Source organism: Meles meles, chromosome 19, assembly GCF_922984935.1.
Source record: "Meles meles chromosome 19, mMelMel3.1 paternal haplotype, whole genome shotgun sequence".
Lineage (NCBI taxonomy): Eukaryota > Metazoa > Chordata > Mammalia > Carnivora > Mustelidae > Meles > Meles meles.
In genome coordinates, this window is record NC_060084.1 from 59,075,541 (window position 1) to 59,100,774 (window position 25,234).

The 25,234-nt window shown below is 51.0% G+C and overlaps 2 protein-coding genes across 3 annotated transcripts; both read right to left on the reverse strand.

Moving 5' to 3' along the window:
• Positions 1-177: 177 nt before the first annotated feature.
• LOC123931878 (zinc finger protein 345-like) lies at positions 178-24,043 on the reverse strand. Of its 2 annotated transcripts, none has more exons than XM_045989522.1 (3): positions 23,717-24,043; positions 7,755-9,413; positions 178-5,125 (listed from the first exon to the last, which is right to left on the reverse strand). In XM_045989522.1, exons 2-3 carry the CDS (start codon positions 7,786-7,788, stop codon positions 2,799-2,801), a joined length of 2,361 nt encoding a protein of 786 aa, XP_045845478.1. In that variant the 5' UTR covers positions 7,789-9,413; positions 23,717-24,043; the 3' UTR covers positions 178-2,798. The 2 variants fall into 2 exon arrangements, with proteins under 2 accessions (XP_045845478.1, XP_045845477.1); XM_045989521.1 differs by lacking the exon at positions 23,717-24,043 and adding an exon at positions 10,449-10,681 and having other exon boundaries at positions 7,755-7,881.
• LOC123931876 (oocyte zinc finger protein XlCOF6-like) lies at positions 15,935-25,132 on the reverse strand. The gene is made up of 3 exons (XM_045989519.1): positions 24,932-25,132; positions 22,057-22,183; positions 15,935-19,427 (listed from the first exon to the last, which is right to left on the reverse strand). Exons 1-3 carry the CDS (start codon positions 24,962-24,964, stop codon positions 17,017-17,019), a joined length of 2,571 nt encoding a protein of 856 aa, XP_045845475.1. The 5' UTR covers positions 24,965-25,132; the 3' UTR covers positions 15,935-17,016.
• Between the last annotated feature and the right edge of the window lie 102 nt (positions 25,133-25,234).

Consider the following 25,234-nt stretch of genomic DNA (forward strand, 5'->3'; position numbering starts at 1 on the left):
TAAAAAAATACATCTTTTAAAGATTTTATTTATTTCTTTATTTGACAGACAGAGCTCACAAGTAGGCAGAGAGGCAGGCAGAGAGAGAGGAGGAAGCAGGCTCCCCACTGAGCAGAGAGCCCGATGCGGGCCTCGATCCCAGGACTCTGGGATCATGACCTGAGGCAAAGGCAGAGGCTTTAACCCACTGAGCCACCCAGGCACCCCTAAATAAATCTATTTAAAAATAACACATTTCCTACAACCATTACACTTAAAAGGTCATTCTCCTCAGTGAACCTTTAGGTGTATACTGAGCTTGTTTCTCTGGCGAAGGGACCTTCCACAGTCACTGCACACATAAGGCCTTTATTCAGTGTAAATTCTAATGAGAAAGTCAGTCAGTCCTGGTGATAAAAGATATCCAACATTCACTGCACACATAAGGTATTTCCCCTCTCTGAGATCTCCAGTGATAATGAGAGGCAGACATAGAGGTAAAAGATTTGGAACAGTCACTACACTAAGAAGGCCTTTCTACAGGTTGAATGCTCTTAGTAATTAACACTGAGCCACGGTTAAGATATTTCGCATAGCCACTGCGAACATAACAGTTCTCTCCATTGTGCCATCTCTGAAACTGAAAGAGGACAGAAGTATATGACAATGTCCTCAAAGGTCACACCACTCTGCCAAAAAGGAAGAGAGGAAACAGTGAACATTCTCTCTGTGAGAACTCACAGTCGAAACCCCCCCACACCCACCCCGGTCTCCGCTGCCGGCCCAGCTCCCCTCCTCAGATAATACTGGTCCTGGTGCCTCTAATGCTGCTCTCCTCTCACCTTCCCACCGATCTCTGCTCAGTGCTCAGCAATAACACGCAGGGGACACATGGAAGCAATATGTCCCTGCAAGTCCCATCCCCCTGCCAGGATATTCCCGTGGAGTCTCCCAGGTTGTGCCCTCACGACAGCCCATTACAGGCCCTGCTCTGCCAGGAAGTCTCAATACCAGGGCCCTGAGGCCCTTAGCTCACACTTCCTTTCCAGGTCTACATGATTCTGTAGACTGTACCTCTCTCACATCCTCACACCCCACGGATGGGTGCCCACACCTTCCTACCCCACACCAATGGATTCTGTTTACTCACACTTGTACCTGTCCCATGACAACCAACGGATTTGTGACAAACACAAACAGGTTCCGCTATCACCCCAGTATTCCCGTGGATCCCAACTGAGGAAAAGCCTCAAATGCTGCTGAAGCCTCCTCACCTGCCTCTAATCCCCCCTGAAGTAACACACTCACCAACACTGTCAACCTAGGATCCTCCTACACCATCTTCTACTTCTCTGCTGCCCATGCTGGCCCTCGACATTCGGGAACCAACCATCCTCTACTGAACCTTTGTGAAAACCCCAGCACTAAGGGTCTCCCTGCCAGGCACACAGAACCATAAATCACATTAGCCTCAGACCTTTTCTGGCACGAAGACTCTGAAATACCCCAGACACCGTAAAAGCTGACCACAAAATTCTGCTAAAGCCCTAGAACACGGAAGAAAGAACAGCCCCAGTCATCTTGTCTCAATTTTCAACGTCCTCAGCCATCTCTTCCAATCATCCCAAGCAACCTTGGCCATCATCTGCCAGATCTTTCCCTCTCTTTCACCCATGGTGACAATGCCCGTCGACCACCACCACATGCTGCCCAACACAACCATTCTTCCGCACAACTTAGTAGGATACTGAACCTACTAGCAGCTTTCTCATTACACGCTGTGTTCCTTTCCTAAATGTGATCCAAACCTCCACCCGGGCCCACATCAGAGCCATCACTTTTCAAACCCTCCATCTGAAACTTTCCCTACTGTCCCAAGCTTTGCCATCCAGCTCCCAAGTTATTCTATGACTCACACTTCTCGGACACATCTGAGACTGTAAAATTCAGTACATCACGAAGGTCTTTGGTTATAATGCAAATGAACACACAAGCTGGAGTATTTATATATATATGTATATGTATATGTATATATATGTACATTAATATTTATTAGCAATTTTCCTCTCAGAGACACAGCAAGTATGGGATGGAATGCGATCCGCTCATTCCTTCACGTGGGAGAAACCGATCCTGCTTTCAAACTCCCTCTCAAGTGCACACAATGTCTAAGATCAAAGGTAATTAAACAAACATGGCACTTACTGATACATTAATCAGAGCAACACGGGGCACACAATTCCTGTGGTGACTTGAGAGCTGCGAACAGTCATCAAAGCATCAGGAGACCAGCAACATCCCCGTGGGATTTAGCCTTCCTGTGCGAGTCACCACCCAGAACTCCCATCACCCACTGTGGATCAACACTGGTCACATCCATGCCCTAACTGGGAACGGAACGAGGGGTTCCAGGTACCCAGAATTTGGATGAGCAGTTGAGAAAGCAGACAGCTCCGCATCATTAACCATGTTGGGGTGGTGACATACACACACCAGGAACTGCCAGGTGCCAGACACTGCCACAGACACTGCCAGTAACTTCCATCTTGTGGTGAGTGCACACACATCAGAAAGCACTATGCAGGTTCCGAATTTTTCCAAAAATGGCTGGATCTTATGGGAAGTCACTCCACTGGGGACATTCAGGGGAACCATGTTCAATTCAGGTAGGTGGCCGCCTCTGAGGTTGTCCTCCAGCCTAAACGCCACTAAGAAGTATCAGCTTCTGTGCTGTTTTAAATCCTTCCTGCAGTGTGAAGTCTGTAATGATGTCTCAAACCATCATGACTCATCAAAAGATTTCCCACATTCACAACACTCTAAGGCCTTTCTCCAGTGTGACGTCTCTGGTGACGATGGAGGGCAGAACTAGCAGTAAATGATTTCCCACATTCACTACACTCATAAGGCCGTTTACCTGAGTGAACCTTTTTGTGTACACTGAGGCTATCTTTTCGGGGAAAGGATTTGCCACATTCACTGCACTCATAAGGCCTCTCACCACTGTGAACACTCTGGTGAGCACGATGTTGATTACTAGTGATAAAAGATTTCCCACATACACGGCACTCATAAGGCTTTTGTCCAGTGTGAAGTCTCTGGTGATACCGGAGGGCAGAACTAGCAGTAAATGATTTCCCACATTCATGGCACTCATATGGCCTTTCTCCAGTGTGAACTCTCTGGTGACGACGGAGGGCAGAACTAGCAATAAATGATTTCCCACATTCATTACACTCATAAGGCCGGTCACCTGAGTGAACCATTTTGTGTATACTGAGGCTACCTTTTCGGGGAAAGGATTTGCCACATTCAGGGCATTCATAAGGCCTCTCTCCACTGTGAACTCTCTGGTGAGAACGACGTTGATTACTAGTGATAAAAGATTTCCCACATTCACGGCACTCATAAGGACGTTCTCCAGTGTGAAGTCTCTGGTGGTAACGGAGGGCAGAACTACTAGTAAAAGATTTCCCACATTCACGGCACTTGTAAGGACGTTCTCCAGTGTGAAGTCTCTGGTGAGAACGGAGGGTAGAACTAGCAGTGTAAGATTTCCCACATTCATAGCACTCATAGCGCCTTTGGCCAGTATGAAGTCTCCGATGAGAAGATAGGGCAGAACTAAAAGTAAAAGATTTCCCACAGTCACGACACTCGTAAGGCCTCTCTCCTGTGTGAAGTCTCTGGTGAGAACGGAGGGCAGAACGAGCAGTGTAAGATTTTCCACATTCACGGCACTCAAATGGTCGTTCTCCAGTATGAACTCTCTGATGATGAAGGAGGGCAGAACTAGCAGTAAAATTTTTCCCACATTCATTACATTCATAAGGCCTTTCACCTGAGTGAATTTTTATGTGTACACTGAGGCTAGTTTTTCGGATAAAGGATTTGCCACATTCACTGCATGCGTAAGGCCTTTCCCCAGTGTGAACTCTCTGGTGATAACGTAAGACAAAACTACCAGCAAAAGATTTCCCACATTCGCTGCACTCGTAAGGCCTAATTCCACTGTGAATTGTCTGGTGATAACGTAGTGAAGAACTACCAGCAAAAGATTTCCCACATTCATTGCATTTATAAGGCCTTTCTCCAGTGTGAACTCTCTGGTGAGAACGGAGGCCAGAACTACTGGTAACAGATTTCCCACAATCACTGCACTCATACCGCCTTTGCCCTGTACGAGATCTCTCATGATCTGAGAGGGCAGACATAGACGGAAAAGATTTTGCACAGCAATGACACTTATACAACCGATCTCCAGACTGGACTCTATGAGTAATCAACACTAAGCTACCGCTAAGCGATTTTTCACACCCACTGCAAACATAACTCTCCCCTTCACTGTGCCATTTCTGGGGATGAAGGAAGACAGATTTAGGGTCTAAGGATTTCCCACATTTGTTGCACCTGTACTGCCTGGATCCACCCTGAGTCTTCCCGGGTTCATTCAGGGTTGGTCGTTGCCCAAGGGATTTTCCACATGGACCAAACACATGATGTCGTGCTCCAGTATGGTATCTCTGGTGTATGGCAAATAAGGATTTGTACCTGAATGTTTTCCCACACTCACTGCACACAAAGGACTGTCCTCCAAGGTGGACACCCTGGTCCCGAGTATCTGTGTGTTTGGGACCAAAGGCGTTCTTCGATCCTCCCCAAGCGCCATGACTGCTTCTGCGCTGTAACGTTGCCCTGTACTGGGGGATCGTGTGTGGCTTCTCCCCAGTACAAGTGGCCTGTTGCCCCAGATGCCCCGAACCAGACAGCAAGCCCTTCTCAACGTCTCCACAGGGAAAGGGCTTTCCCAAAACACCGAATCCCCAGCTCTTGACAGCAGAGGCCCTGTCCACACGGCTTCTGAATGGTTTTGCTCCCACGGGCTGTTCCTGCTGCCGCTGCTGCTCCAACTTCACACTGAAAGAAAATTGTTTCCCGCAGGCCCCACACCTCAACCATTTCTGGCTGTTTTCTTTCCCCTGGGGCTCAGCCAAGTGGAAAATGTCTCTCAAGACGGGACCACACATCTCACAGGGGTGGGTCTTCCGGGAAGACAGAGCGGCCCTGGGCGGCCTGGTCTGGGACCCGCCTACAGAAGCGCTCTGTGCAAAGGGGGCCTCCTCATCCTCTGCTCCACAGCAGCAACCTGAAGGCAGAGAAACGCTGGTGAAACACGTGCTGGCTGTAGCGAGGTCACAGTGAGCCCATCACACACACACCCGACTCATGTAGGCAGGATGGTATAGCATGCTTTTCCACACACAAGAGAAGAAACTCAACTATAGGACAGGCCACTGGGCGTTTCTGGGCCCAAGCCGTCAACGTACTAGGGACAGCACACTAGAAGGACAGAAAACTAGGGTAGGACAAGGAAGAGAGCCAAGGTCTACAGCTTGTTTTCTGCCCAAAGGTTTGTGTACCACGGTTGCGGCTGCTGGCCTCTGCCTGAGTAGAGGACTGAGCACAAGCCAATCGCACGAAATGGGCTACAGTTTAAGGGGACAGTTAAGGGCAGTTTAAGGACATGGTGACTATCTCATTTCAACATGCCTGGGGGTAAATGCTGAGATACACAGAAAGAGCAGTGACCGAAATGGGTGAGATGTGGATGCCTGAGATTATCCAGTAGGGATTATCCCCGTACAGGAATTACCAAAGGAGTAGAATCCACTTGACAAAAAAAGGTCAACGGTGAGGAAGGCAGACAGAAATGGGGGGTGGCCATCGGCAATGGCTCTGAACTCTGGCTGAGCTAAGAAAGGTGCCCAGTAAGATCAAACACAGGCCTGACATCCCACCGCTGCCAGCGGCCATTCACGAGGAACAGGCTCCCTCCAAGCCCATCTGCTCATGTCTGGGGCATGTCCATGCTTTGATACACAAGGCGCTCCTCCTGGAAGCCCTAGCTGAGCAACTACAGCGCACCAGGAAGACAGACGAACTGTTCGAAAACAGGCCAAGCGCACCACCAGCACTGTCCTAGAGCTACTCAGGACACAGTGGACATAGAAAAATGTCCTCTGGGACTGTTATCAGCAGGAAGGTAGGAGGAGAGATATCATCCTTAGCCTCAAGAAAAATCAACGCAACGGCTGGCCTTGAATGACATGAGCCTCGCCGGCTCAACGGTCCAATTAAGACGGACAGGTACACAGGGAGCGTCAAAGAGGGCACAAGCACACAGAAGAATCCCTGCAGACACATGTGGGGATGCGTGGGCAATAAAGCCTGGGCTGTCTCCACCTGCCCCAGGGTGGGTGTGATGGAGGTCCCTTCTCAGCAGAGCCTCCAGCTTTCTGCTCCACAGGGGACACTGGGACATCTGCCACCAAGTCAACCAAAGCCTAAAGGCCAAGCAATCTTCAGAAAGAAGATCCATTCTTTAGGTTGCACATTTCTGACTTCAAACTGGACCGCAAAGCTAGACGATGCTAAACAATCAGGTAAAGGCATAAAAACCGAACAACGGAAGGGAGGAGGGAAAAGCCCACAAGAACAGCCACACATACACAGTCAACGACTCTTTCACTATTATGCCACGAATCTACACGGGGGAAAAAATACCCTCTCTCGCACTGCTGCGCAACCTGACTCCCCAAATGCAAACAGTAGGCGTGGACCCCCACCCACAGTACCTAGAAACACACATACGGTTGATGCAAGACTGAAGCCCATGGGGCGCCTGGGTGGCTCAGTGGGTTAAAGCTTCAGCCCTTAGCTCAGGTCATGATCTCAGGGTCCTGGGATCGAGCCCCGCATTGGGCTCTCTGCTCAGCAGGGAGCCTGCTTCCCTTCCTCTCTCTCTGCCTGCCTCTCTGCCTACTTGTGATCTCTGTCAAATAAATAAATTTTTAAAAATCTAAAAAAAAAAAAAGACTGAAGCCCATGACCCGAAACCCTAAAGCTCCCGGCAAAAACAGAAGGAAAAGCCTCTTTAACCTTAGCCCTGGCAAGGATTTTTGAACAGGACACCCAAAGCATAGGAGGGCAGAGGATGGTCAGGGAGACAAACTTTCAATGACAAAGGATCCACTTCTGAGGAACTAACATAGGGCACACTGACTACAGTTAATACTGCACTGTAGAGCTGACATTTGCTCAGAGGGTAGATCTTCCGATTTCTCACCAGCACAACAAGAAAAGTATCGATGCCAAGTGATGGCTGTACTGATTCACTTCATTTTGGTAAGAACTTTGATAATGCTGAACCACATGAAATCATTATGTAACACTTTCAGTCACAGAATTTGATTTGTCGATCATACCTCACAAACATGAATGGAGGAGGCCAGGTAGAAGAAGAGGTGTAAATATTACAGAAAGATCCACACAGGACATTCTTGAGAAACGGCCCACGGTCCACTACAGCAGTGCGCATACCAATGCCTCCTATTTCAGGCACAGGCAGGCACAGGGAAATGTCACCTAAGGGAGGGGCCAAAACCTGGGCCATCGATGAGTCATGGACCTAGATACAGGGTCCCAGCCAGGGAGAGGGCAAGCAAGGAACATTCCATCAGGTTCCATGCAGGACCACTGGCCTCCGATCTTACCCGATCAGGGCTCAGCGCAGCGGGTACTGGGGCTGCGGGCAGACAGAAGGGCACACCAACAACTCAGGGCCAGCAACAAAAGCAACTGCCCAGAAAGCTGGGGAAGCACGCAGTGAACACAGTCCACACCAGAGAAGGACAAACCCTCCCCTGGAGAAAGGAGGAGGGGAGTCCGCAGGATACAGAGTCCAGGGCAGGTCAAGGGGACGCTGAGGGCCTTACCCAGTGACGATACAAGTGCAAAGTTCTCCAGCATCACATGGTGGTACAGCCGTCTCTGCGCCTCATCAAGAAGCCTCCACTCCTTCCAGGAGAAGTACACGGCCACGTCCTCAAAGGTCACACCACACTACCATGAAAGGAAAACATGGAACCCGGAGCATTCTCTCTCTGAGAACCCACCAGCCAACCCACACACCCACCCCGGTCTCCCCTGCCAGCCCAGCTCCCCTCCTCAGATAATACCAGGTCCTGGTGCCTCTAATGCTGCTCTCCTCTCACCTTCCCACCGATCACTGCTCAGTGCTCAGCAATAACATGCAGGGGACACATGGAAGCAATCTAAGCTCCGGGTTTGGCCTGCAAGTCCCATCCCCCTGCCAGGATATTCCCGTGGAGTCTCCCAGGTTGTGCCCCCACGACAGCCCATTACAGGCCCTGCTCTGCCAGGAAGTCTTCAATACCAGGGCCCAGAGGCCCTTAGCTCACACTTCCTCTCCAGGTCTACATGATTCTGTAGACTGTACCTCTCATGTCTTCAGACCCCACAGATGAAAGCCCACACCTTCCAAAGGATTCTCCCTTGACTCACACTTGTCCTTGTCGCTTGACAACCAAAGGATGTGTCACAAAGACAAACAGGTTTTGCTATCACCCCAGTACTCCCATGGATCCCAACTGAGGGAAAGCCTCAAATGCTGCTGAAAAGCCTCCTTACCTGCCTCTAATCTTCTCTGCAGTAGGACACTCACAACCACTGTCAACCTAGGACGTTCCTACACCGTCTTCTACTCCCCTACTACCCATGCTGGCCCTCGACAGCTGAGAACCAATCATCCAGTATTGGACCTTTCTGAAAACCCCAGCCCTAAGGATCTCTCTGCCAGGCACAGAACACCAAAAATGACATTTGCCCCAGACCTTTTCTGGCAGGAAGCCTCTGAAACACTCCACATGTCATAAAGCTGGCCACAAAATTCTGGTGAAGCCCTAGAACACTGAATAGAGAGCAGCTCCAGCCTCTCGAATACTCACAGGAGGGGCCGCCTGGGTGGCTAAATGGGTTCAGCATCTAACTCTTCATCTCAACACAGATCTCCATCTCATAGTTCTGAGTTCAAGACTTGTGTTGGGCTCCACACTGGGAATGGAGCCTACTTAAACAACAAACAAACAAAAACCCCCACGTCCTCAGCTATGTCTTGTCCCATCATCCCACGGAAGGCTTGTCCATGTATCTGCCAGATCACGGCCTCTTTCCTTCACCTGTGTTCACAATGCCCAGCAACCCCGACCACGTGTTGAGCAGGAAACCCACTCTTCAGCACACGTTACTAGGTCCCTCTGACCTACTCAGAGCATTGCCATGACACTCTGCATTCCCTTCCCAAATGTGATCCAAGTCTCCACCCTGGTCCACACAGCAGCCATCACTTTTCAAACTCTCCATCATGAATCTTTCCCCCAGTTTCCCAAAATTTCCTCTCCAGTGCCCACTTGATGCCAACACTTACCATTTTCTGAAACATCAAAGTCGCCTAAAACTGTGGAAACCAGTTCAGACACCGCCAAAGAGAAGCAACTTACTGTTAACTTCCATCAGGTTGATGGGACTTTCCCTCCCTTCAGCTGCTAGAACTGTGAAAATTAATGATGGGAAACCTCCCTAAATTGGGGTCGGGAGGTTGCACTTGGGGGGAGCTCTCAGACACCACAGTGAGTGGTATCAACTGCGGGCCCAACAGAGAGAGATGGACTTGAACTTATTTGGGGTTATTACTTCACTACCACCCCCCCCCCCCCCCACACACACAAGAGACAGCCTTTCCATGATCGCCCCACCCAAGAGCTCAGCCAATGAGAAGCCACTATACTTCGGATCTTCTAGTTTACTCCCCTGGACTGGGGAGTTGTAACAGCTTTCGCTCCTTCCCAAGAAAAACAAAAGAAAACAAAACAAACAAACAAAAAAACCCACGACGACCTCTCTCTTCTCCACACTGGCTACTGCTTTGACTTGGCTTCTTCGGTCCCAAACGCTGTTCCCTGTCGCTCCCACAGCAAAAACATCTCCGCGGGTAAAATCTCTGCAGTTTTCTCTTCAAGCGTCACCGACCAAAAGCCCCGGGGTTCCCCTCACTCCCCCCGTTCTCCTCTCCCCTGCGACACCCACAATTTGCCTCAGCCCTTCTCCGAAAACAGAGCAACGGCAGCCGGTTCTCCAACATCCAGGGCGGACACGGTGGCGGTCCGGGCCACACCAGCGACCACCGCGAGTCCCTCCTGCTGCGCGCCCTACCGGCGCGCTCACCCCCGGCAGCGGCGCTTCTCTGCGGCCCGAGAAAGCCCCCTGACACCCGGGTTGGACCACCTCCCCTCACCGCCAGCAGACACGGCCTCGGCAGGCAGCGACCGCGCTGGCCTCACCCGCCGCGCCGCACTGACAGAACCAAGGCAGCCGCGCCGTCCCCCGTTGGTGGCGCGGGCCTCCTGCAGCCCCCGCCCCGGCGGTCCCTCAGCCCAGAGCCCGCTCCCGCACGCAGCCCGCCGGCGCTCCCACACGGGCCCGCGCCCACCGGCGCCTCCCTGTCACGGACACCGGGGCCGGGGCCGCAGGGCCGCGAGCAGGCGCTCCGCGCTCGGGCCTTCGAAGTCTGGGTGGGGGCGGCGGGGAGGGCCCGGGGGACGAGCGTTTACCTCAGCCGAGTTCTTGGGCGCGGCCGCCGCCATCGGATAGGTGGGCCGACAGCGGGCCGGAGGGGAGCGGATACCCGAGCTCAACTGTGTGCGGCGAGGAGGCGCCGGTCCTCGGGTCTTCAGCGTCAGTTACCCCGATCCTTACCCGTGCTCCGGAACCTGAGGAGATAAACAGACCTAACCTGGGGCTGCACCCGGGCAGGCGGGGATGAGGCCGGAAGTCCCGCCCCCACCGGATGCGCAGGCCTAGAAATGCCGTGTTCCCAGCCCTCATTGGCTCCTCCTGCGTCCTCAGACGCTACGCTCTTCCGTGTGGGGTGGCTCCCAGGGTTCTGGAGGTCTCAGAAAGGGTGTGGCACACCCTAGAGTTCAGGACCGTAGTTGTCCCTTCACGTCAGGAGAAGCTGAAACGTGGTTGTCACCTCAGAGAACTTTTCACAGAACGCTTCACAAGCCTGGGAAAAGGCAGAATCAAAAAGAGCATGTCACCGTGCTAGCCCAATGTGCCTGGACGTCGTGAGGTTTTTTAATCATAAAAATGTGTCATTTGTCATTCCTGAAACATAAGGATGAAGGAGATTGGAAACCGTGGCTCTCAACTAAAGGTCATTCAAGAAAAGAGTTAGAGGTCGGAGTTTTTCATTGGCTGCATGCCAAGGTTAGTGTGTCTTTGCTGTGACAAGAGAAATCATCCTTTTTTTTTTTTTTTTTTAAGGAGATTGAAAATCCTACCAAGAAAGCATACATTCTCATCAAAATAAAAAGTATCTTCCTTCCTTCTGCTCATTATCCATGTCCTCCCTGTGAAAGCGCTTTCCATTTGTGGCCAACTGACTCCATTTTAAATGTGGCTTCCTTTACTAATTAACAATACTTTGGAGGGAAAAGTGAAGAGGACGTTTAGGGCACCCTGATAAGTTAAAAGGAAAGATAGGCACAAATGTCATCTTTACTCATTGTCTAACAAATGTGCACTGACTCATTCTAGGTTTTCAGGAACTCTGGGTACGTGTTGAGAGATATGCAGTTAGAAGACTAGAAGTCCTGCCTTCATGTAGGTTTTACTATGTTCAAAGGACAAGAAACATGAAGGCAGAAATACAAAGTATACGTTAAAATGTGCCAGGTGTGATGGAATCAAGTGATGTGGTTTTGGAACAGAAGTGAGATTCAGTACGTTGGAATCCAGAGGTGATGAACAAGAAAGAATTCTTGAGATGTCTTTGATGAAAAATGGTGGTTTATTATTGCACAGGGACAGCACCCGAGGGCAGAACGTGCTGCTGCCTAGGGTTGTGAGCAGTGGCTGATTACAATCTCCGGGGTTGGGGGAGGTAAGGAAAATGGAGGTTTTGAAAATGGAGGTTTTGAAAATACTCTGATATGTTACGGAAGACTGGCAGGACACCCGAGGACTTGCCAAAGTCAAGTTAAGGTTGTTTCCACCTCTAGTGAGGCATTAACAGTTAAGAGAGTTGCAAGAACATTACATTTTGCCTGGATCAAGTATCTGTCAAAGGGCTGCAGAATTCAAGGATATTTAATTGTATATATGTTCTCTACTGGAAGCTGAAATATTGAGAGAAATACTTTGTTATTATAAATTACTAAGAGTTCTGTAACCAAGGAGACAGGCCTGACAGGATTGTGACCTCTCTTGGTAAACCATTTATTCTTCCTGTAGGGCAACCGGGAAGCCTGAGGAATGTCACATATATCCCATGGTGGGGGTGTCAGCTTCTCCTTTGCCCTCAGCTTGCCTTCTCTTCCCTCCAAACCAGGAGAGGGTATTTCGTGAGAATGGATGTAGTATTACATGAGCACAAACGAATCCCTTGCCCTAAGAACATGACTGAGCAGAGATGAGTCATGTGGGTCTTTATTAGCTCTGTTAAAGGATAAACTGAGCTGCAATAAAATTTCCAAATGGCAGCTCTTTCTCCCCACCTGTCCTTTCCCCGTGCTTTAATAATATCAGCTTTATGGCACCAAAAATGATTTTCCCCCCAAACTGCTTATTTGAGCAAACAGCAAATCCATTCAGGCAGCACCAAACAAAACTAGGGCAAACGCTGTTCTAGACCAATTGAAAGAATCCAAGCAAGGATGTTATGGGATTGGCTATAACGTAGGGAACCGCCTACTTCCGGCTTGTGGTGGCCTGTCCTTAGCTTCCATTTGCACTCCTTTTCCTGGAGGCTTTTACAAGAATTTGGTCCCGGTTTGGTTTCAGTTTGCTCACGTAGTGGCTAGGGCAGGGAGCCACCGGAGTCTAACGGGCTCCTTCTGGATTTGGAGTTGGAAGCAAAAGGGTCAGGTGGCTCTCTCGGTGGCTTCCTGTGGAGCCTTCAGCAGTCGGGTCCCTGGGACTCCAGTCCTTTAAGGCTTCAGCCTGCTTGGCTCACTGCAGAGACACTCAGCAGCTGTGCACTAGCACCCTTCACTCTGCCGCTCCCCAGACTGTACGTCCACAGCCGCCCTCTACGGGGGCCTGGAGCGAGACAGTGTCGTCTTCCCTGGAAACTTCCTTCCACAGTGTCATCGCTGCACTGACCTCCCCATCAGCATCACCTCAACTCATTAGAAATGGTGATTTTCTGCCCACAACTGAGACCTATGGACTCGGACTTTTGGGGAGGAGCTCCAAAATTCCCCCCTTTTTGCACTAACCAGCTTCCACGTGAGACGGGCACACAGTAAAACATTCCATCTCCTTCCTCTGGATCCTGTGGACGGGGCACCTGGTGTTCTTGTGATTCACCAGAATCTCCTGTGCAACTACAGGATTTCATGACCTAGGCTGCAAAACGTTGCAGCACACATGTATCGCTCCCCTGAAAAAGTTAATGTCTAAACCGTCTCTTTCTCTTATTAAGGGATCACTACTCTTTGATGAGCGCAGAAAATGTTCACGGGAAAGGAATATGAGTTTTCAGCAGTAGGCTGGGAAGAAAGCGGACTCTTGTTGCAGAGGCCAACTCCAACCTTTCTGCCTCACACTTGGGTTCTGAAAGCTTAGGGCAGGGATGCCTGGGTGGCTCACTGGTTAAGTGGCTGCCTTCAGTTCAGGTCATGATGCCAGGGTCTTGGTATCCAGTGCCATGTCAGGCTCCTTGCTCAGTGGGGAGTCCCCTTGCCCTCTCCCTCTGCCTATCGCTCTGCCTACTGGTACTCTCTCTCTCTCTGTCAGGTACATAAAAACCTTAAAAAAAGCCACCAAAAAATAAAAAGCTTCAGGCAGTTAACCAGAAAAGGGAGGACAGAGGTCTGAAACGTTTCTGGACTATACGCACGCTCCATGGTGCAGCTACAGACATCACCACAGTGCTGGGCGGCTGTACAAGGGCTCTCCTTCCTTAGGGCCTAGGGGTCGCCCAGAAGGCTCCGTTCTGCTCTGTGGCCTGCACGATGCTCAGCTCTTTGCGGGAGAGAAAGCATGACCTGTAGATGAACAGAGAGAGGTTAGTCCATCATGGAAGCAAAGGGCGCTTGTTAAACCTTCAAGGTTACTAGGTTGGCTGGAGGGCCCAAGGTGGCTTCACCCATACATACCGCTTTTCTTAGGACGAGGAGAGGACCTCGGCTGACCCAGTTTTGACCTCAGACTTTCAAGTCGGTCTCTTCTTTCCAGCTTGTCTCTTGACTCAGACAGAAGACCCTGCTGGCAAGGCATCCCCAGATGGGAATCAAAACCACCGCGCCTCCCTCTAAGGATTGCCCTGAGCCAGCAAGTCCCCACCCAAGACTGACTCCAGGACTATGACCTACTTGACCTTCACTGACTACCTGCATGTACCCACCCACCTTGGCCTCCCGTTCTCATTCTATAAACGTGGAAGCGATCTCAGCACGTTGGAGACAACCTTTGAGCGGTTTGGCCATTGTCTTCTCTGTGCTGGGCTTGCTGAGATGCCTTTCTGCTTTACCGCCTCTGCTTTCTCTGCAGGGACTGGCCAAACCTACTCTGCTTGGGACCCCCAGGCTAGGTTCTTTTGCACCTCCCCTCCCCACCGCCCTGCACCATCAGTATAACAAAGTCCCATTTGTTGACCGCCCACTTTAACCGCTTTAACCACTAAGCCACCCAGGCGCCCTGTTTTTGTTTTTGTTTTAAGATTCTATTTCTTCCAGAGAGACATCACAAGTAGGAGGAGAGCAGCAGGCAGAGAGGGGGAAGCAGAGAGCCCATGCAGTCTGGATCCAAGGACCCTGAGATCATGACCTGAGCCAAAGGCAGAGGCTCAACCTACTGAGCCACCCAGGCGCCCTGACAGGCGCCCCTGTCAGCCCTTTCAGTTTTAGCACAAGTGAAATGAAACCTCTATCCACATAAGGAATTATAATGAAAATACAGAGTGATTCCTTTGCAAAGAGTAAATACTAGTAATATCCCAGATGCTCCAAACAGATGGAAGACATCAAGAGTGGTATACATCCAGGAAGAAAACGGTGCTGTTGAACGAGAAAGGGATATACATTCGGCGCGCCTGGGTGGCTCAGTCATTAACTGTCTGCCTTCATTCGGCTCAGGTCATGATCCCAGGTCCTGGGATGGAGCCCTGCATCAGGCTCCCTGCTCAGCAGAGGCCTGCTTCTCTCTCTCTCACTCCCCCTGCTTGAGCTTCCTCTCACTCTCCGTCAAATAAATAAAATCTTAAAAACAAAAAAAGAAAGAAAGAAAACGCTGGGAAGTCAACCTAGGGGACAAATGGTTTATTCAAGGACTTGGGGAGATATTGGGCAAGAAAAGGACTCTGCACCACCTCCTCCAGTAAGATCTGTGTTCTTAGGCCTAGAGGCTGGGAGTATCTGGGAGACTACCTGGGAGGAGGATGGTTCAGAACAAGTGTCTGCTAGTCCTTTAGGATTCCAACAAGTATGCTGGCTGGGAGGGGTCACAAAAGCTACATCCCTGGAGGATAAATTGTCCCTTGTAACTTTATCCTTTTTCCTCCTGCACCACAATGGCCTTGACATGTAAGCACCAGGGAGCAAACCAGAATTCATGGGTTATTTTGCCATGATCTCTTACACAGGCTATGTGTCTGAACGTGAAGAATTTATGAACACTGATACTGGCCAACCAGGCACATCATCATCTGTGGATACCCTTTTGGAAGACATACACCCCATCAGGGGCCTGAGTTGTCCTCTGAGGTACCTAACTGCCCAAATCATCTAGATTACCAATTACAGTCCCCCTGCCCCGGTGGGGTTCCAAGTGGAAACTGCAAAGCCTGTCACAAGGCTCCTGTGAAGGATCTGGGTAGAGATTCCACTCAACAGTGCCCGGCAGCCTGGGCTATCAGCTGTGGACAAGCAAAATATTCTTGTTTCCACAAGCACTGGAGAAGGTCTCAAGTGCTCCCTCTTCACGGTGACCTCTGGGCACACAAAGCTTCCTGGCATCCAGACCACAAAACCCAGATGTGGATCCGAGGGGCTGTATTAGCTAGAACTGATGTAACACAGTACCACACACTGGGTAACCACACAACAGAGATTTATTTCACCCCAATCTGGAGTCTTGAAACTGAACATAAGGTGTCAGCTGGGTTAGTTTCTTCTGAGGCCTTTCTCCTTGGCTTGCAGACGGGGATTCCGTGTCCGCCCATGGTCATCCCTGGGTGCCGGATTCCTCATCTCCTCCTCTCACGGCGCCAGCCATACCGCATGAGTCCATCCTAATAACCCATATCAACCTCATCATGTCTTTGAAGATGCTATGTCTAACTATCCTCACCTTGTGAGGTATTGGGGGTCATACTGCAAAATACGGATTTGGGTATACAATTCAGCCCATCACAAAGGTCTTGGGTTGTAACACAAATTAACACACAGGCTGGAGTATGTACATATATATATGCACGTCAGTATTACTGATACATTTACAATTTTCCTCTCAGAGACACAGCAAGTATGGGATGGAATGCGATCTGCTCATTCCTTCATGTGGGAGAGCCCGATCCTGCTTCCAAACCACCCCTTCGAGTGCACACAATGTCTAAGATCAAAGGTAATTAAACAAACATGGCACTTACTGATACATTAATGAGAGCAACACGGGGCACATAATTCCTGTGTGGTGACCTGGAAGCTGCAAATAGTCATCAAAGCATCAGGCGACCAGCAACATCCCCGTGGGATTTAGCCTTCCTGTGCGAGTCACCACCCAGAACTCACATCACCCACCGTGGATCAACACTGGTCACAGCCATGACCTAACTGGGAACGGAATGAGCGGTTCCAGGTACCCAGAATTTGGATGAGCAGTTGAGAACGCGAACAGCCCGGCATCATTAACCATGTTAGGGTGGTGACATATGCACACTACTGGGAACTGCTAGGTGTCAGACACTGCCAGTGACTTCCATCTTGCAGTGACTGCACACACATCAGAAAGCACTATGCAGGTTCCGAATTTTTCTGAAAGTGACTGGATCTTATGGGAAGTTACTCCACTGGGGACATTCAGGGGAACCACGTTCAATTCAGGTAAGTGGCCCCCTCAGAGATTGTCCTCCAGCTTAAACGCCACTAAGCAAGAAGTATCTCGTTCTGTACTGTTTTAAATCCTTTCTGCAGTGTGAAGTCTGTAATGATATCTAAAACCACTAAGACTAATAAAAGATTTCCCACATTCATTGCACTGGTAAGGCTTTTCTCCAGTGTGAACACTCTGGTGCGAACGAAGGGCATAACTAACAGTAAATGATTTCCCACATTCATTACACTCATACGGCCGTTCTCCAGTATGAACTCTCTTGTGATAACGGAGGGTAGAACTGGCAGTAAATGATTTGCCACATTCATGGCACTCATAAGGCCGTTCTCCAGTGTGAACTCGCTTGTGTCGACGGAGGGCAGAACTGGTAGTACAGGATTTCCCACATTCATTGCACTGATAGGGTCTTTCCCCTGTGTGAAGTCTCTGGTGCGAACGGAGGGCAGAACTAACGGTAAATAATTTCCCACATTCATTACACTCATAAGGCCTTTCTCCAGTGTGAAGCCTCTGGTGGTAACGGAGGGCAGAACTAGCAGTAAATGATTTCCCACATTCAGTACACTCATAAGGCCGTTCACCTGAGTGAAGCTTTTTGTGTACATTGAGGGTGTCTTTCCGGGGAAAGGATTTGCTACATTCAGGGCATTCATAAGGTCTCTCTCTACTATGAACTATCTGGTGAGTACGGTGCTGTTTACTAGTGACAAAAGATTTCCCACATTCACTGCAATTATAAGGCTTTTTTCCAGTGTGAAATCTCTGGTGATAACGAAGGGAGGAACTACTGGTGAAAGATTTCCCACATTCATGGCACTCATAAGGCTTTTCTCCAGTGTGAACACTCTGGTGATAACGGAGGGCAGCACTAGTAGTGTAAGATTTCCCACATTCACAGCACTCATAAGGCCGTTCTCCACTGTGAAGTCTCTGGTGATAACGGAAGGCAGAATTACCAGTAAAAGACTTCCCACATTCACGGCACTCATAAGGCCTTTCTCCAGTGTGAACTCTCTGGTGACTACGGAGGGCTGAACTACTAGTACAAGATCTCCCACATTCAAGGCACTGATAAGGCTTTTTCCCAGTGTGAACCCGCTGGTGAAAATGAAGGGAATACCTAGTAGTAAAAGACTTCCCACATTCATTACACTCATAAGGGCTTGAACCTGAGTGAACCTTTATGTGTACACTAAGGCTAGTTTTTCGCATAAACGATTTGCCACATTCACTGCACTCATAAGGCCTTTCCCCAGTGTGAACTCTCTGGTGATAACGTAAGACAAGACTACCAGCAAAAGATTTCCCACATTCACTGCACTCAAAAGGCCTAACTGCACTGTGATTTTTCTGGTGACAATGTAGGGCAGAACTACCAGCAAAAGATTTCCCACATTCATTGCATTTATAAGGCTTTTGTTCCATGTGAACCCTCTGGTGAGAATGGAGGGCAGACCTACTGGTAACAGATTTCCCACAATCACTGCACTCATACTGTCTTTTCCCTGCGTGAGTTCTCTGATGATAACAGAGGGCAGACATAGACGGAAAAGATTTTGTACAGACACGACACTTATAAAACCTATCTCCAGACTGAACGCTATGAGTAGTCAACACTGAGCTACTGCTGAACGATTTCATACACCCGCTACAAACATAAATCATCTCTCCACTGGGCAACTTCTGGAGATTAAGGGGGACAGATCTGCCACGTAAGGATTTCCCACATTTGCTGCACCTGTACTGCCTGGATCCACCCTGAGTCTTCCCGGGTTCATTCAGGGTTGGTCGTTGCCCAAGGGATTTTCCACATGGACCAAACTCATGATGTCGTGCTCCAGTATGGTATCTCTGGTGTATGGCAAATAAGGATTTGTACCTGAATGTTTTCCCACACTCACTGCACACAAAGGACTGTCCTCCAAGGTGGACACCCTGGTCCCGAGTATCTGTGTGTTTGGGACCAAAGGCGTTCTTCGATCCTCCCCAAGCGCCATGACTGCTTCTGCGCTGTAACGTTGCCCTGTACTGGGGGATCGTGTGTGGCTTCTCCCCAGTACAAGTGGCCTGTTGCCCCAGATGCCCCGAGCCAGACAGCAAGCCCTTCTCAACGTCTCCACAGGGAAAGGGCTTTCCCAAAACACCGAATCCCCAGCTCTTGACAGCAGAGGCCCTGTCCACACGGCTTCTGAATGGTTTTGCTCCCGCGGGCTGTTCCTGCTGCCGCTGCTGCTCCAACTTCACACTGAAAGAAAATTGTTTCCCGCAGGCCCCACACCTCAACCATTTCTGGCTGTTTTCTTTCCCCTGGGGCTCAGCCAAGTGGAAAATGTCTCTCAAGACGGGACCACACATCTCACAGGGGTGGGTCTTCCGGGAAGACAGAGCGGCCCTGGGCGGCCTGGTCTGGGACCCGCCTACAGAAGCGCTCTGTGCAAAGGGGGCCTCCTCATCCTCTGCTCCACAGCAGCAACCTGAAGGCAGAGAAACGCTGGTGAAACACGTGCTGGCTGTAGCGAGGTCACAGTGAGCCCATCACACACACACCCGACTCATGTAGGCAGGATGGTATAGCATGCTTTTCCACACACAAGAGAAGAAACTCAACTATAGGACAGGCCACTGGGCGTTTCTGGGCCCAAGCCGTCAACGTACTAGGGACAGCACACTAGAAGGACAGAAAACTAGGGTAGGACAAGGAAGAGAGCCAAGGTCTACAGCTTGTTTTCTGCCCAAAGGTTTGTGTACCACGGTTGCGGCTGCTGGCCTCTGCCTGAGTAGAGGACTGAGCACAAGCCAATCGCACGAAATGGGCTACAGTTTAAGGGGACAGTTAAGGGCAGTTTAAGGACATGGTGACTATCTCATTTCAACATGCCTGGGGGTAAATGCTGAGATACACAGAAAGAGCAGTGACCGAAATGGGTGAGATGTGGATGCCTGAGATTATCCAGTAGGGATTATCCCCGTACAGGAATTACCAAAGGAGTAGAATCCACTTGACAAAAGAAGGTCAACGGTGAGGAAGGCAGACAGAAATGGGGGGTGGCCATCGGCAATGGCTCTGAACTCTGGCTGAGCTAAGAAAGGTGCCCAGTAAGATCAAACACAGGCCTGACATCCCACCGCTGCCAGCGGCCATTCACGAGGAACAGGCTCCCTCCAAGCCCATCTGCTCATGTCTGGGGCATGTCCATGCTTTGATACACAAGGCGCTCCTCCTGGAAGCCCTAGCTGAGCAACTAGAGCGCACCAGGAAGACAGACGAACTGTTCGAAAACAGGCCAAGCGCACCACCAGCACTGTCCTAGAGCTACTCAGGACACAGTGGACATAGAAAAATGTCCTCTGGGACTGTTATCAGCAGGAAGGTAGGAGGAGAGATATCATCCTTAGCCTCAAGAAAAATCAACGCAACGGCTGGCCTTGAATGACATGAGCCTCGCCGGCTCAACGGTCCAATTAAGACGGACAGGTACACAGGGAGCGTCAAAGAGGGCACAAGCACACAGAAGAATCCCTGCAGACACATGTGGGGATGCGTGGGCAATAAAGCCTGGGCTGTCTCCACCTGCCCCAGGGTGGGTGTGATGGAGGTCCCTTCTCAGCAGAGCCTCCAGCTTTCTGCTCCACAGGGGACACTGGGACATCTGCCACCAAGTCAACCAAAGCCTAAAGGCCAAGCAATCTTCAGAAAGAAGATCCATTCTTTAGGTTGCACATTTCTGACTTCAAACTGGACCGCAAAGCTAGACGATGCTAAACAATCAGGTAAAGGCATAAAAACCGAACAACGGAAGGGAGGAGGGAAAAGCCCACAAGAACAGCCACACATACACAGTCAACGACTCTTTCACTATTATGCCACGAATCTACACGGGGGAAAAAATACCCTCTCTCGCACTGCTGCGCAACCTGACTCCCCAAATGCAAACAGTAGGCGTGGACCCCCACCCACAGTACCTAGAAACACACATACGGTTGATGCAAGACTGAAGCCCATGGGGCGCCTGGGTGGCTCAGTGGGTTAAAGCTTCAGCCCTTAGCTCAGGTCATGATCTCAGGGTCCTGGGATCGAGCCCCGCATTGGGCTCTCTGCTCAGCAGGGAGCCTGCTTCCCTTCCTCTCTCTCTGCCTGCCTCTCTGCCTACTTGTGATCTCTGTCAAATAAATAAATTTTTAAAAATCTAAAAAAAAAAAAAGACTGAAGCCCATGACCCGAAACCCTAAAGCTCCCGGCAAAAACAGAAGGAAAAGCCTCTTTAACCTTAGCCCTGGCAAGGATTTTTGAACAGGACACCCAAAGCATAGGAGGGCAGAGGATGGTCAGGGAGACAAACTTTCAATGACAAAGGATCCACTTCTGAGGAACTAACATAGGGCACACTGACTACAGTTAATACTGCACTGTAGAGCTGACATTTGCTCAGAGGGTAGATCTTCCGATTTCTCACCAGCACAACAAGAAAAGTATCGATGCCAAGTGATGGCTGTACTGATTCACTTCATTTTGGTAAGAACTTTGATAATGCTGAACCACATGAAATCATTATGTAACACTTTCAGTCACAGAATTTGATTTGTCGATCATACCTCACAAACATGAATGGAGGAGGCCAGGTAGAAGAAGAGGTGTAAATATTACAGAAAGATCCACACAGGACATTCTTGAGAAACGGCCCACGGTCCACTACAGCAGTGCGCATACCAATGCCTCCTATTTCAGGCACAGGCAGGCACAGGGAAATGTCACCTAAGGGAGGGGCCAAAACCTGGGCCATCGATGAGTCATGGACCTAGATACAGGGTCCCAGCCAGGGAGAGGGCAAGCAAGGAACATTCCATCAGGTTCCATGCAGGACCACTGGCCTCCGATCTTACCCGATCAGGGCTCAGCGCAGCGGGTACTGGGGCTGCGGGCAGACAGAAGGGCACACCAACAACTCAGGGCCAGCAACAAAAGCAACTGCCCAGAAAGCTGGGGAAGCACGCAGTGAACACAGTCCACACCAGAGAAGGACAAACCCTCCCCTGGAGAAAGGAGGAGGGGAGTCCGCAGGATACAGAGTCCAGGGCAGGTCAAGGGGACGCTGAGGGCCTTACCCAGTGACGATACAAGTGCAAAGTTCTCCAGCATCACATGGTGGTACAGCCGTCTCTGCGCCTCATCAAGAAGCCTCCACTCCTTCCAGGAGAAGTACACGGCCACGTCCTCAAAGGTCACACCACACTACCATGAAAGGAAAACATGGAACCCGGAGCATTCTCTCTCTGAGAACCCACCAGCCAACCCACACACCCACCCCGGTCTCCCCTGCCAGCCCAGCTCCCCTCCTCAGATAATACCAGGTCCTGGTGCCTCTAATGCTGCTCTCCTCTCACCTTCCCACCGATCACTGCTCAGTGCTCAGCAATAACATGCAGGGGACACATGGAAGCAATCTAAGCTCCGGGTTTGGCCTGCAAGTCCCATCCCCCTGCCAGGATATTCCCGTGGAGTCTCCCAGGTTGTGCCCCCACGACAGCCCATTACAGGCCCTGCTCTGCCAGGAAGTCTTCAATACCAGGGCCCAGAGGCCCTTAGCTCACACTTCCTCTCCAGGTCTACATGATTCTGTAGACTGTACCTCTCATGTCTTCAGACCCCACAGATGAAAGCCCACACCTTCCAAAGGATTCTCCCTTGACTCACACTTGTCCTTGTCGCTTGACAACCAAAGGATGTGTCACAAAGACAAACAGGTTTTGCTATCACCCCAGTACTCCCATGGATCCCAACTGAGGGAAAGCCTCAAATGCTGCTGAAAAGCCTCCTTACCTGCCTCTAATCTTCTCTGCAGTAGGACACTCACAACCACTGTCAACCTAGGACGTTCCTACACCGTCTTCTACTCCCCTACTACCCATGCTGGCCCTCGACAGCTGAGAACCAATCATCCAGTATTGGACCTTTCTGAAAACCCCAGCCCTAAGGATCTCTCTGCCAGGCACAGAACACCAAAAATGACATTTGCCCCAGACCTTTTCTGGCAGGAAGCCTCTGAAACACTCCACATGTCATAAAGCTGGCCACAAAATTCTGGTGAAGCCCTAGAACACTGAATAGAGAGCAGCTCCAGCCTCTCGAATACTCACAGGAGGGGCCGCCTGGGTGGCTAAATGGGTTCAGCATCTAACTCTTCATCTCAACACAGATCTCCATCTCATAGTTCTGAGTTCAAGACTTGTGTTGGGCTCCACACTGGGAATGGAGCCTACTTAAACAACAAACAAACAAAAACCCCCACGTCCTCAGCTATGTCTTGTCCCATCATCCCACGGAAGGCTTGTCCATGTATCTGCCAGATCACGGCCTCTTTCCTTCACCTGTGTTCACAATGCCCAGCAACCCCGACCACGTGTTGAGCAGGAAACCCACTCTTCAGCACACGTTACTAGGTCCCTCTGACCTACTCAGAGCATTGCCATGACACTCTGCATTCCCTTCCCAAATGTGATCCAAGTCTCCACCCTGGTCCACACAGCAGCCATCACTTTTCAAACTCTCCATCATGAATCTTTCCCCCAGTTTCCCAAAATTTCCTCTCCAGTGCCCACTTGATGCCAACACTTACCATTTTCTGAAACATCTAAGTCACCTAACACTGTGGAAACCAGTTCGGACACCCCCCAAAGAGAAGCAACTTACCGTTAACTTCCATCAGGTTGATGGGACTTTCCCTCCCTTCAGCTGCTAGAACTGTGAAAATTAATGATGGGAAACCTCCCTAAACTGGGAGAGGGGAGCTCTCAGACACTACTACAGTGGGTGGTATCAACTGGTGGGCCCAACAGAAAGAGATGGACTTGAACTTATTTGGGTTACTACTTCACTACCGCCCCCCCCCCCCACAGCCTTTTCATGATCGCCCCACCTAAGAGCTCAGCTAATGAGAAGCCACTATACTTCGATCTTCTAGTTTAGTCCCGTAGATTTGGAGTTCATGGCAGCTATCGTTCCTTTCCTTTTTTTTTTTTTTTTTTCTTTTTAAAAACAAACAAACAAACAATGGGGCACCTGGGTGGCTCAGTGGGTTAAAGCCTCTGCCTTCGGCTCTGGTCATGATCCCAGCGTCCTGGGATCGAGCCCTGCATCGGGCTCTCTGCTCCTCAGGGAGCCTGCTTCCTCCTCTCTCTCTGCCTGCCTCTCTGCCTACTTGTGATCTCTATCAAATAAATAAATAAAATCTTTTAAAAAACAAAAAAAACAGAAAAACACAAACGACGACCTCTCTCTTCTCCACACTGGCTACTGCTTTGACTCGACTTCTTCGGTCCCAAACGCTGTTCCCTGTCGCTCCCACAGCAAAAACATCTCCGCGGGTAAAATCTCTGCAGTTTTCTCTTCAAGCGTCACCGACCAAAAGCCCCGGGGTTCCCTCACTCCCCCCGTTCTCCTCTCCCCTGCGACACCCACAATTCGCCTCAGCCCTTCTCCGTAAACAGACCAACGGCAGCCGGTTCTCCAACATCCAGGGCGGACACGGTGGCGGTCCGGGCCACTACCAGCGACCACCGCGAGTCCCTCCTGCTGCGCGCCCCGCCTGCGCGCTCAGCCCCGGCGGCGGCGCTTCTCTGCGGCCCGAGAAAGCCCCCTGACACCCGGGCTGGACCACCTCCCCTCACCGCCAGCAGACACGGCCTCGGCAGGCAGCGACTGCGCCGGCCTCACCCGCCGCGCGGCACCCTGCTCCTGACAGAACCAAGGCAGCCGCGCCGTCCCCCGTTGGTGGCGCGGGCCCCCAACCCGGCGGCCCCTCAGCCTGGAGCCCGCTCCCGCAGGCAGTCCGCCGGCGCTCCCAATCGGGCCCCCGCCCCGGCGCCTCCCTCTTCCGGACACCGGGGCCGGGGCCGCAGGGCCGCTAGCTGGCGTTCCGCGCTCGGGCCTTCGGGGTCTGGGTGGGGGGCGGCGGGGAGGGCCCGGGGGACGAGCGTTTACCTCAGCCGAGTTCTTGGGCGCGGCCGCCGCCATCGGATAGGTGGGCTTACAGCGGGCCGGAGCGGAGCGGATACCCGGGCTCAACTGTGTCCGTCGAGGAGGCGCCGGTCTTCGCGTCTTCAGCGTCAGTTACCCGATTCGGACCCGCGCTCCGGAACTTGAGGAGATAAACAGACCTAACCTGGGGCTGCAGCCAGGCAGGCGGGGATGAGGCCGGAAGTCCCGCCCCCAGCGGATGCGCACGCCTAGAAATGCCGCGTTCCCAGCCCTCATTGGCTCCTCCTGCGTCCTCAGACGCTACGC